This window comes from Oratosquilla oratoria, chromosome 8, assembly GCF_046742065.1.
Source record: "Oratosquilla oratoria isolate Oo_2021 chromosome 8, ASM4674206v1, whole genome shotgun sequence".
In the NCBI taxonomy this organism is placed as follows: domain Eukaryota; kingdom Metazoa; phylum Arthropoda; class Malacostraca; order Stomatopoda; family Squillidae; genus Oratosquilla; species Oratosquilla oratoria.
The window spans coordinates 6,907,699-6,921,539 of record NC_134784.1 but is presented as its reverse complement, the minus strand read 5'-3'; the positions used below and the strand labels follow the sequence as shown (position 1 = coordinate 6,921,539).

General features: G+C 38.0%; 1 protein-coding gene across 1 annotated transcript in view; it reads left to right on the top strand.

Moving 5' to 3' along the window:
• The window catches only part of LOC143027564 (protein PRRC1-like), a 98,478-nt gene that overhangs the window by 16,265 nt on the left and 68,372 nt on the right, over nt 1-13,841 (top strand). Inside the window, exon 3 of the mRNA XM_076188875.1 lies at nt 7,827-8,011. Coding sequence (XP_076044990.1) covers nt 7,827-8,011 — 185 coding nt within the window. The remainder of the gene's footprint in view (nt 1-7,826; nt 8,012-13,841) is intronic.

Below are 13,841 nucleotides of genomic sequence, written 5' to 3'. Positions count from 1 at the left end.
TTACGTCAAACCAGTTATCCTCTCTTAGCTGGGTCCTTACCGAACTGACATTATTTCTGTAAAGGCTCTTTATAGCTCTAATTAACCTCTTCAGTACGGGCCAAAATATCGCGGGCAGCATTATCTGCCAGACGTACGATGTGTTGTAATAATACTCGCATCATAAAATCTAGTCACCACTTATATCGATCGTTCTCTCTTTCACCCGTGAATTTTGATAACCATAGAAAATGTGATGAAGACAGTTTAGAGAGTATGTCATTATGCAGGGGCAACTACAATAAATATAATCAAGACGCTGATATGGCAGCCTCGCATATCCACTTGCTCCTCATGCCGCCTACGTATGCGGCACCATATGGAAGGGGTTAATGAGGGTTCTATCATATATGTTGGGTCTTCTAAAGTATCCCATATTTCATTCCTTGGTAACCTGTCAAATGCTTTTTCTAGATCTACAAAAGCAATGTACACATGTTGGTCCCACTCCCAGTTCTTTTGTTATCTTCAGTGTGAATATTGCATCCGTTGTTCCTCTCTGGGGTCTAAATCCATAATGTCCTTCTTCCAGCTTGTCCTCAACTATTATTCTTAATCTCTTCTCTAGTACTCTTTCATATATCTTCCCCACTTGTGACAGCAGTGATACTCCTCTATAGTTCCTACATTCGGTGCGATCACCTTTCTTAAAATTTTTACAAATAATTGCCTTCCCCCAATCAGCTGGCACTCTACCTTCATTCCAGGCAACATTAAAAACTCTGGTTAGCCACTTAACTATATCTTCATTTCCCTTCAGTAGTTCGACTGGTATACTATCACTTCCAGGGCTTTTTCCATTTTTCATAGCTTTAATAGCATCTTTAATTTCATTTGTTGTTATTATACTATTTTGTTCTGTTCTCTGAATAACTTCTTCATCTGTTGGTCTTTCCACTTCTGCTGGATTTAGAAGCTCTGAGAAGTATTCCTTCCATCTCTCATCCACTTCGCCTTCCTCTGTGAGTAGTTTCCCTTCCTTATTTCTAATTGTATTCACCCCACTTTCTTCTTTCCTTTTGTAACTTTTAGCTATATTGTATACAAGTTTCTTTGTGCCCTGTATGTCCTCTTCCAGTTCTTTTCCTAACCTCTCCCATGTCTCTCTCTTAGTTCTTGTTTTTACTCTCTCAGCTTCATTTCTTGCTGCTTCATATTCTCTTCTGTTTTCAAGATTTCTTCTCTTCATCCACTTTCTGAAAGCAAAATTTTTGTTCTTAACAGCTCTGACTTCTGTCCACCAAACTGTTTTCTTTTTCTTTCCTCCACTAACTCGCTTTGTTCCTATCACCTCTCTTGCGATTTGGATAATTTTTTCTTTCATATTCCCCCACTCTCTCTATATCTTCTGTTTCTTGATGTCCTTCAGGTCTAGCTTCACAAACCTTCTCTCTGTATTGTTTTTCAATTTCTTGTTCTTTCAGTCTTTCTATTTTTATTCTTTCTCTTACAATCTTTTTCAATGGCTTTAACTTTTTTATTCTCATTTTTGCTTAAAGCAAGCGGTGGTCAGAATCTAGTGATACAGAAGGAATGCTTTTCACATCTCTAAAGATATTTTTGTTGTTAGTTAAGATCAGATCTATCATTGACTTCTCTACATAATCTCCTCTCTCAGAATTCCACCTGTACCAGCTCCATTTATGGGTGTCTCTGTACTTAAAAAATGTATTCATAATAGCCAAGCTGTTTCTAATGCAGGGGTCTATCAGATTTTCACCTTCACCATTCACCTCACCTATTCCAAATGTATCCATCACACTTTCTATATTGTTTCTCTTATTTCCAACATGGGCATTCAGGTCTCCCAGTATGATCTTGTCTACATCCTCAATTTTGTCCAAGGTATCCTGTAATTTCTGATAAAAGAATTCTTTTTCTTCTTGGGGTCTTCCTTGTTGTGGTGCGTATACTTGTATTAATGAAACTTTACTTGTACTTAATTGAAGTGTCATACCCAATATTCTCTCATTAACATAATCTATCTTACCAACTCTATCTGCAAAGTTTGGTGCAAGGATAAATGCTACTCCATACTTTCTTTCATAGTTCATTCCTTTATAAATTAGATGAAAATCATTGTGTATCTTCTTCATACCCTCTCCAACTAACCTGGTTTCACATATCCCCATGATGTCTAGATTTCTCTCCATCATTAGTTCCACAACCTCCTTCAATTTACCATTCAATGTAGATGCATTGATTGTACCTAATCTTATATTCCTAAGAGACTGTCCATTGTCATTTCGAGTTCGTTGCCGTAAGTTCCGTCTGCTCCGAGGCATCACTTGTGTTTCTTGAGCAAGAGTATCAAAACCACCGGCTTGCTAGGCCTGTTGTGGTCCTCGAGACTGCTAACTAGTTCCACCAAGGCATCTATTGCTCCCCGAAGGTTACAGATCTGCTTTCATCAGATCCGAGCAGACACCAAGTAGGTTAAGCCACTGCACCTCAACAAGGTTACACAGCCTCTTGTTCTAGTAGATGAAAGCTCTAGAATCGCAGTGGTAAGGCCACTTTCATTGATCTTAATAAGTTAAAAGTCTCCAAACTAGTTTATTGACATGTTTAGTAGGTGTCAAGTCACTTGAGATAATTAGTCCAAGGTCCCTTTCTAAATTGATCTTTTAGACTTCCTTGGCACCAATTTTATATTGACCTAATATCTAGTGTGACAAATTTTATTTCTTGCTTTTTTCATATATGGAGAGCAGACAGCTGGTGACTGCTCCCCCCTTACCACTTGATGACAGTGATATAGAAACAGTCCTACACTAATACAGCATAAACAACAGTCCAGAGTTTCTTCCCAGAGAGGTCTGTGGAAGGGTCCAAGGACTATTAGCTGCTACTGTGGGGCTGTAGGTTTTCCATTTTTGAAACTCAAGTCAACTTTGTCATATATGCAACTCTGTGCCATTCTTTTCCTTTACATCTTTATCACCTTACTTTTGCCCATATTTACATTTACTTTCATCATTCTCCTCTCACATTCCTTCCCACACTCCACCACTAGCTGCCTGAAACCCTCCTCTGACCCAGCCACAAATGTAGTGTCATCTGCAAAAAACAACTGGCTCAACTCTCATTTCCCTCTGCTCCCATTTCCTTCACATTTACTTCCTGTACCACCCTATCCATGTACATGTTGAACAACCATGGTCACATTACACAACACAAATACAGCCCTACCATCATCTTAAACTACTCACCTTCTCCGTTTCCTGTCCTATATATCTTATAACACATCCCATAGTGCCTTCCTGACAACCCTGTCAATTTCACCAGATTCATGGAAGCCCAAAAGACATCCCTAACTTTTGCCAAAAAATTCCCACATATTTACATTACTCCAAAAATTGACCCACACATCCTTACTTTCCTAAACCCACATTATTCTTCCCTAAATACTCCCTTTATTCCTCTCCTAGTCCTCCTAAAATCCCATATACCTTATCAACTATGTTTAACAGACTGATTCTTCAAGAACTACTTCATTAATTTTTGTCCCCTTCTCCTTTGTAAAGTGGAACTATACAAGCCCTTCTGCAGTCTTCTGGAATATTCACCTCTCTTAGGCACACATAAACAACTTCATTAGCCAATCCACAATAAATGTTCATCATACACTTCTAGTGACACCCATCTAACCCATGTACCTTACCAACTTTAATTATTTTCAGCATGCAGTATATCTCATATTCCCCTCCCAAAGACACACATCAAACAAACACATTAGCCAATCCACAATAAATGTTCCTTCCTCCATCATGAATTCCAAGTGACACCCATCTAACCCAGGTGCCTTACCAACTTTCATAATTTTCAGTGTTCTTTGTATCTCATTTTTGCCTATAGTTCCATTGTTTTCTTCCCTGTTCTAAATTATTTTCCTAGCATCTCTGCCAAAATCTCTTACTTCCCTATCTTCCTCCACATTCACTATAACTCTGAAGTGCTCTACCCTTTTTCCTTATCACATTCACTACCATTAACATCTGTCTCCACCTTTAACCTTTTTCTCTCTACCTGACCAACCTTCCCTTTTCACTTCCTTCCAAAACATTTTTTTATTCTTTTCAAAATTATCTGACAAACTACCCCAAATTACGACAGATCTCGTCTTGAATGGTGCTGCTATGAGATACAAGAGAATAGTGCCTAATATGAAATAGAAGTTGGAAATTGAGGAGAACTTGGGAAAGGGATTTAACTACATCTGATGGGGAAGTATGGTGTAGACAACTTTAACATCTATGACATCAAGAACCAAGAACATCAAGTTATTGTTTATTATTTTTTGTTTGGTTTATTTATTTATTTTCATATATTTGTTTACTTGTTGTTGTTGTTGTTGTCGTTCCCTAGACTGTCTGTCCGAGCAGTCCCGTCTCCCCAAGGAAGGCCACAGCCGAAACTGGGTTTTCCCACAAATCCTTTATAGAGTGTATGTTGTGTTGTTTGCGTGCATGATTGTGTATAATGCAGTCTTCCATTATGTGTTGTATGGTATGGGGTGAAGTGTTACATCCTGGGCAGCTGTTCACAACACGGTCGTCCAGCCTCTTCTGGTAGCTTAGAAGTGCTGGGTGGTGACCGCATCGCAGTCTGGCCAAGTGGACTCTGTCCTTTCGTGGGAGAGAGGATTCAGAAGGGTGGATATCAGGGGGTCTGGCATGCAGCAGTGTGTTGTCTTTCAGTGTGTTAATGGAGCGGTGAGTGATATGATTATGAATATGTTTCCGGAGGCTGGTATTTGGTGGTTGTGGAGGAAGAGAAGAGAGTATCTGTGCGTAATAAAGGTCTTTGGGTGTAGTTTTAATGTTTCTTGGTGTGTGTGGGTGTTCTGTTATGTAGTGTAGCGGGTGTGATGTGTTTGTGGTGGCTGCAGCAAGTGTTTGTGTGCCTCTCATGTCGAGGTGGTCCTTGACTTTGAGGACTTTTGTTTCATGGTGTAAATGGTCTGTAGGTGATGTATTTGTGCAGCCTGTAATTGTTTTTAGGGCTTTGTTTTGTATGATTTGAAGGGTGTTGTGGTGTGTCTCACTGAGATTAGGAGCCCATGCAGGACTCGCATAATTCATCACTGAGCGTATGCATTGTTTGTATATTGTTATATTAGTTTCTTTGTTTTGTCCAAATGTTGTTCCTGTGATTGACTTAAGTGCGTTAAGTCTAGGTGTGCATTTGTTTTTTATGTTTGTGAGGTGTTGTTTGAAAGACATGGATGTATCGTATGTTACACCAAGAATTTTCGGTGTGTTTGTGTGTGGTATTAGAGTGTTGTTGATGTAGAGATGAGGTATGTATTTGTGTTCTTTTGTCCAGTTGGTGAGAAGTGTTGCTGTAGATTTGGTTGGAGCTATTTTGAGTCTGTTTGTGATGAACCATGTGTTGAGTGTGTCAAGGTAAGGCTGGATTATTTCTGCAGCTTTGTCTGTGTTACGATGTGTGCATGTGATTGTTATGTCGTCTGCGTAGGAAGAGATTTGTATTTCTGAGGTGTCTGGCGTGGGTAAGTCATGCATGTATAGATTAAATAATGTGGGGGATAGAACTGAGCCCTGTGGTACTCCGTTCTTAATGTTTCTGATGTGCGATGATTGGCCATTATATGACACATGAGCATTCCTGCCTGCCAGATAATTGGCCAGCCATCTTTTGGTGTTATTGTGCATGTCTGTGTTATATATTTTATTTGTTAGGTTGTGGCGGGGGATAGCATCAAAAGCTTTACTAATGTCCAATGTTATAAGAAGTGTTCTGTGGTGGGGCCTATCTGAATTGATGCCATCAAAAATTCTTTGTGTGAGGTTTGTCAGAAGAGTGTTTGTGGAGTGTAGTGGCCTAAAGCCGTGTTGTGAGTCAGCAAGGGGAATATATGGTGTGACAAGTTTAAGTATTAGGCGTTCAATGACTTTAGAGGGGGTGCAGAGAAGTGTGATTGGGCGGTGCGATGTTGGGATTGTTGGGTCTTTGTTTGGTTTTGGAATGGTGATTATTTTACCATGCTTCCAGATGTCGGGTATAGTGTTGTGTGAATAGCTGTAGTTTGCAATGTTTGTGAGTGCGTGTATACCTTGTGGTCCAATGTGTTTTAGGTGGATGTTGCTTATGTTATCAGGGCCACAGGCAGATGAGTGCTTGAGATTATGCATTATGAGTTTTGTCTGACTGTCTATGAAGGGTGTATAGTCTGAGTCTGTGGGGAAGTCTTTCTTACGTCGAATGGTGCGTCGGTCGTCAGGGTGAGATGTAAGATGGCTCGTCTGTGCAAAATGACGTATGAGTGCGTTTGCTTGTTGTCTGTTTGAGGGTAGATTATCTGTTGTAGTGATTATTGCTGCGTGAGAGCGTGTAGTGTTAGTGTTGGATAGTGTGATGCTGTTGAGTGTTTTGTACAATTTGTTTACTTGTTGTTTATTAAGGTGGAAATTGTTTATTAAGGTGGAAATTGTGCCAACATTTCCAGGTATTCAGCTTTATTCCACATCTTTATCTTCAGTGGACATACACTACTATGAGGTCTCTTTCATTAGGTCCTCTGGTTTTATCTTTAAGATGAATTGCTTCAGCCTTGCATTCCATCAGGTTTACTACTTCCATTGTTATATGGTTTCTCACAACAATCATTACACCACCTTCCAATTTATCTCTTCGGTCTCATCTCCAGATAGTGTATCTATTATTCCTCAGTTATCCAGTAACCCTTTTTGTATTATATTACATTTTACATATTTCTTTTGACTAATGCTAAGTGATAGTATTCATCTGAGGTGGCATCAGCATACTGAAGGGGTTAGATTAATTGTCACATATATTGATTGTATAGTTGTTATTAAGAAACAATAGATTTTTTCATTATAAATTTTTTCTTTGCTGTTTTTTTTTTTTTTTTTACACAGTATTAATTTTTATCCTATACAATTATCTTGTTTTGTCATGTTCTTTCCTGAACAAGATTTTTGCACTGTGTGCTTATATTCATGTACTGTACACTGTTGTAAGAAACTAATTTATATAAAATTAGATATATTAGATATATTCATTGATATTATGAATGTGAAACTAATGTTATGGAAGATATAACTCTCTGTTTTGGATCTCTGTTTTTGGATCTAGTATTCATCTGAGGTGGCATCAGCATACTGAAGGGGTTAGATTAATTGTCACATATATTGATTGTATAGTTGTTATTAAGAAACAATAGATTTTTTCATTATAAATTTTTTCTTTGCTGTTCTTTTTTTTTTTTTTGACACCGTATTAATTTTTATCCTATACAGTTATCTTGTTTTGTCATGTTCTTTCCTGAACAAGATTTTTGCACTGTGTGCTTATATTCATGTACTGTACACCGTTGTAAGGAACTAATTTATATAAAATTAGATATATTAGATATATTCATTGATATTATGAATGTGAAACTAATGTTATGGAAGATTAATAATTCTCTGTTTTGGATCTAGCAGCTCATCAGTTCCTGGTAATGTCCGAGGCCACACAAGACATCACAGTTACCCTGTATATATTCCAGGAAATCCCATGCACAATCCTCCCCCTCCCCCAACCCCACCTTGCCTTGTAGTACACCAGCAGGAACATCTTATTACTCCATCAATTAGCCACTCTACAGAAGCCCTGGCAATATCTGAAATCACCAGTCTAAATTCCTCCTCAAGTGTACCCTCATTCTATAGACAGAATCTCTCTCCATCATCCAGCATAGATATTGGTTCTGTGTACTACAGGGCTTCAACTGATAAAACCTACTCTTTCACTTGCAGCCCCACAGTAGATGCTTCTGTAGAACTTGGCAAATCCCATAGTCAGGCTGGTAGTGGTAATCCCTCCTGGTTTGGTTGGATTAGAGGAACTGTGTCTTCTGTGAGCCACAAGGTTGCAGAGAAGGCCAAGAATTCAATGGATTCAATGATTACAACACTGGACCCCCAGATGAAAGAGTACATTTGTAAGTTAAAGTCCATATTTGTCTATAGTTTCTAGAATTTATGTTATATTTGTATTGCCTGATAGGAGAGGAGAATAATACTAAAGTGAACATATACCATTTTGTATGGTTGTAGTAGGCAATTCCTTGAGTTAGGCAATATTAGAATAGTGACTGATGGTTATAATTTTTCAATTCATTTTTTATTAGATTTATGTTGATGTGGACATTAAGGCTGACAGTTTTGTGTTAATCCTAACATTATAATCACTTGTGTAGTAGGTTTATTTAGATATATGAAGAAAAGAGTCAGGAAAGAAAGATGAAGAAGGGAGGGGGGAAGAATAACGCTGGAAGAGGTTTTGAAGTTGCAAAGAAGTGATATGACAGGGAAATACTGATACATATTATTGTGGTTTTTTTTTCATATATATATATATTTTTTATTCTGTTGGTTGTCATACCGGACGGCCCTTCACCGTTTTCAACAATGGGCTTATCTCCCATTTTTCTCCATTTTCTTTAACCATCTCCAGTCCCCAGCCCATTACCCTTGCATTTACCTCTCACACTACCCCATACATATATACACGCCGTGAACCGTGAACACCTTCATCGTCGCTGGGCCCCAAAGAAGAGGATAAACAATGAAAAAGGAAACCTGGTTTGTATTGTAGGGGAGGGGAGAAATTGTGGGTGTCCGTAATGATATGTCTGCAGTTCTAGTTAGTTGTATTAAGATGTAATTTGCAAAAATAAAGGAAAAGAACGAAAAGTCTGACTTGAAAGGCAACTCCAAATCAGAGCCATCTGGTGATGTTATGTCGAACTCCAGTGTAAACAAACATTTCATCACTCCAATCACCACGAGGGAATATCACAAAGATGCTTTTTCTGGATTTAGTAAGTACGAAAGCAGGAGTTTAAGTCGAATCTTAGAGATAGAGAGGGAAATGAGCAAAAATAGGATACGGTGGGAGAATGAAATTATGGACTTCAGAAATGAAATCATTGGTCTAATGGATTGCTTAGCGCAAGTAAACTCTGAGATTTCCGACCTGAGGAAAACTAACTTGGACCTAAGAAATGAGAATAATGAATTGAAAAAGGATATAAGAGAGCTGAAGAGTGATAATGAAAAGAAGAGAATTAATGATACTACCAATAGCGAAAACTTAAAAAAAGGGGTAAACAACAAAAACAAGAAATAACTGAAAAAATCGAAGAGAACTTGGGTGAGGAAAGTATCCAAAAGATTAGGAAATGGATGGAAAACTTTGAAAATAAAGAAATTGTTTTCAAATAAATAGTCCAACAACAAATGCAAGAAAATGCAAAAGACACAATTATCCAAGTAATTAATGAAAAAGCAAATAGAGTCAGAGACACAATGGATAGGAAAAAATGTATTGTGGTATATGAACTAAAAGAAAAACATGGTTTGGCAAGGTACATGAGAGAAGAAGAATGAAAAGAGACAGCAATAGAAATCCTAAAAGAAATTCAGGAGGGAGCCCAAGATGCAAGTAAAGACGTTGAAGAAACATATAGGATCAGTCACTACACTAAGGATAGAAATTGACCCCTAAAGATATAACTAAGATCACAAATGGTAGTAGAAGACATATTTGAAAAAGACGGTAGCTTGCCAAGGAGTGAAAAGTACAATAAGATATGGATAAAAAGAGAAACAAGTATTGAAGAATTAGAAAAAGAAAAGACACTAAGAGATGAAGCAAAGGGGAAAAAAATACGAAGAGAACAGAAACAGAAAGCAAGGAATTTCATTGGAGAGTAATCGACATGAGACTGAGGAAATGGTACATCAGAACAGGCGAAACAAAGACAAAAAAAAAAAAAAAAAATGGAGAAAGAAGAAAATTGAAAGTGGCCTATACCAACATCGACGGATTAATTTCAGGACTGAATGAACTTAATGATTACCTGCTAGAAGAAAAACCAGACATAATCGGAAATGTGGAGACTAAACTAAGGGGCAAAATACCACCCATCGATGTTGGACATGGACTATATAATTACTGGATTAAAAACAGAGACAAGAAACAGGGAGGAGGAAGAATGTTCTTGGCCAAGAAAAACTTGAATGTGACAAAAATTGCAGAGGGCAAAGGTAATGTAGAACTGATCATGATAAAAGTCGAAGACAAGAACATGAAAAGTAGAAAGTTTGTAGTGACTTATGTGCCCTCAAAAACAAATCCTTGGAAAGAGAATGAGCATACAAAAATGTTAGAAGATACAAGGCAATCATTAAATGAGATACTAATGGGTGGGGGGGTAATCTGGTAATTACGGGGGAATTCAATTGCAAAGAAATTTGTTGGGAAAACATGACAGTGCGAGGAGGAGATGACTTGTGGGGTAATGTACTACTGGATATGACCATGGAATACACAGTGACTCAGTGGGTCAGTGAAAACACCAGATACAGAAATAACGAGGAGCCTTCGAAACTAGATTTAATATTTACAACAGAACCTGAAATTGTGGATAAAATCCAATACAAGACACCAATTGGAAAGAGTGACCATATACTCATTGAAACTGAACTAAAATGAAAAGCATAGGAAAGGAAGATTGATGTACAATAAAACGGACTTTGCAAAACTAAAGAAATTCTTCCAGAATGCAAACTGGAAAATTGTTTACATGGAAGAGACAAAAGTGGAAGAGAAATCGAATATCTTGATGGATAATTACAGTGAAGGGGTAAATAGGCATGTACCAAGACAGAAATGAGAGAAAGTGTACATTAAATGCTGGTTCAACAAAAGATGCAGTGAGGCAAAAGACAGAAGGGACAGAGCTTGAAAGAGGTGGAGAAAAGATAAAAAACCTGGAAAATGGCAAGTCTATATAAACTATAGAAATGAGTATGTTAAAGTGAGAAGAGAGGAAAAAGGAACCATGAAAAGGATATTATAGATAAATGCAAAGAGCAACCCAAGCTAATCTATCGATAAGTGAATGGCAAACTTAAGAACAAGCAAGAAATGGTGAAACTATGCCAAGGGAATATAGAATACACAGAAGAATTAGAAATGACCAAAGTCATGAATAATCACTTCAAATCTGTCTTTACTAGAGAGAAAGCACAATATTGGGATGAAGGTAATGAAAGGCGATCTCCCCCCATGAGCAAGGTAACAACACAAAAAGAAATATTAGAACACCTATCAAACCTTGACATAAGGAAATCACATGGCCTGGATGGAATTGCAAATTGGATTCTAAAAGAATACAAAGAAGAATTAACGGACAAAATACATAACATAATAGATTGCTCACTCAAAGAAGGAAAAATACCAAAAGACTGGAAAAATGCTAACATTGTACCAATATATAAGGGAGGAAACAAAGAAGAACCAACTAACTATAGGCCAGTCTCAGTAGCAAGCACTATAGCCAAAATTTGTGAGAAAATCATCAAGAATAGATGGGTAAAACACCTGGAAGACAACAATATAATAAACCTAAGACAATTTGGGTTCAGACAAGGAAGATCATGTACCACAAACTTAATATGTTTCTACTCAAGATTAATAGACATAGTGCAAGAAAGGAATGGATGGGCTGATTGTTCCTTCCTGGACTTACAAAAAGCTTTTGAAAAAGTAACACACAAAACATTATTAAAAAAAAATGGAACATATAGGAGGGATACAATGGAACCTACTAAAATGGATGGAGGACATCCTGATTGGTAGAAAGATGAGAGTAGTGCTCAGAGAAAAATATTCAGATTGGAAAGAGGTGATCAGTAGAATACTGCAAGGATCTGCATCGGCTCCAATAATGTTTGCTATTTATGTGAATGACATAGAGGAGGATGTGAAATGTTACATGAGCTTCTTTGCAGACGATGCCAAACTGTTAAGGAAAGTAAAAACTGAAAAGGATTGCGAATCACTGCAGGAAGACATGAATAAGGTATGGAACTGGAGTCAGAAATGGAAAGTGGACTTCAGTATTAAGAAGTGTAGCTTAATGGAGTTTGGAAAAAGCAAAAACGGAATATCAGGACAATATAAAATTGGAACCAAGCAGGTAAAGAAGGAGAGATCCAAAAAATATTTGGGTGTAATTATCTCAAATGACTTGTGCTATGACAAACAGATAAACAAAATTGTCGGAGAATCCCACAACTTGCCAAGATCAATAAAAGTGGCATTTACATAATTGGACGAAGAAATGATAAAAAAAAATATTTGTCACACTGATAAGGCCTAGACTAGAACATGCGGCAACATTGTGGTCACCCAGTACCAAAAAGAATATAAAGAAAATAGAAAGAATCCAGAGAGCAGCAACAAAAATGGCACCTGCACTTGCACACTTGTCATATGAGGAGAGATTGGGTAAATTGGAGTTATCAACTCTGGATCAAAGAAGAAAAAGAGGTGACCTACTAACCATAGAATTATGAAAGGCACAGAAATACTCGATAGATGGGACTTGTCAAACAGGGACAGGAGAAGCACAAGAGGACATGGAAAGAAAATAAAAAACATAGCTATAGAAGAGATCTGGAGAAAAAAAATTCCACATAGAGTGGTAGACACTTGGAACAAACTGGACAATGAAATAGTGTGCACAAAAACTATTCATGTGTTTAAGAGCAAACTAGACACTGCGAGATACAAAGGCGGGACACCACGAGTGTAGCTCCCCTTCCCGCAAAATACAACTAGGTAAATATGTTTGTTAAAGAGAGGGTAGAGTACTGGAGGACTAGAGGAATGCATGTATAGTTCTACTTTACAAGGGAAAAAGGAACAAGTGTGAGTAATAGTTTCAGAAGGGTCAGTTTGTTAAGTGTATTTAGGAAGACTTATGGGAGGGTCTTGATTGAGAGTATTAGAAGAGGAACAGAGGGAATAATTGGTGAGGAACAGTGTGGGTTTAGGACAGGTAGGGGTTGCATGGATCAGATTTTTGTGGTAAGACAGATATGTGAGAAAGCTTTAGGAAAAGGTAAGAATGTTTTTTTTTTGGGGGAGCCTTTATGGATTTGCAAAAGGCTTATGACAGGGTAGACAGGAAGGCAGTGTGGGAGGTATTACAAATATATGGGATAGGAGGAAAGCTGTTAGGAGCAGTCAAGAGTTTTTATGAGAGTAGAGCTTGTGTTGGAATCAGAAGTGGGGAGAGTGAGTGGTTTGAGGTTAAGATGTGACTTCATCAGGGATGTGTTATGTCATTTTGGCTGTTCAATTTATACATGGATGGGACAGTTTGAGAGGTAATGGGTCGGGAATTCGAGATAAAGAAAATGGAGAAAAGTGGGAGATAAGCCAGCTGTTGTTTGCTAACAACACTGTGCTTGTAGCAGGATCAGAGGAGGGAGTTAGTGACATAGTTTGGGAAGGTGTGTGAAAGAAGGAAGTTGAAGATAAATGTGGGTAAAAGTAAGGTGATGAGATGTACTAGGGGAGAAAGTGGCAGCAGACTGGAAGTGAATATTAAGGGAGAGAGACTGGAGGAAGTGGATAGTTTTAGATACTTGGGTGCAAATGTGGCAGGAAAGGGAGGAGTGGAGGTGGAGGTAGAATGTAGATTGAGAGAAGCAAGTAGATCTTTGGGAGATTATAAAGTGTAATGAGAAATAGACATTTGGGAATGGATGCTAAGGGGAGACTGTATGAAGGAGTGATTGTGCTGACAGAATTGTGTGGGGCAGAAACATGGAACATAAGAGAGGAAGAGAGGAATTTGAATGTGTTTGAGATGAGGTGCCTGAGAAATATGACATGGGTTACTAGGCTGAATAGAGTGAGAAACAAGAAGGTGAGGAGGAGAATGGGGGTGGAAAGGGAGCTGGGAGATAAGG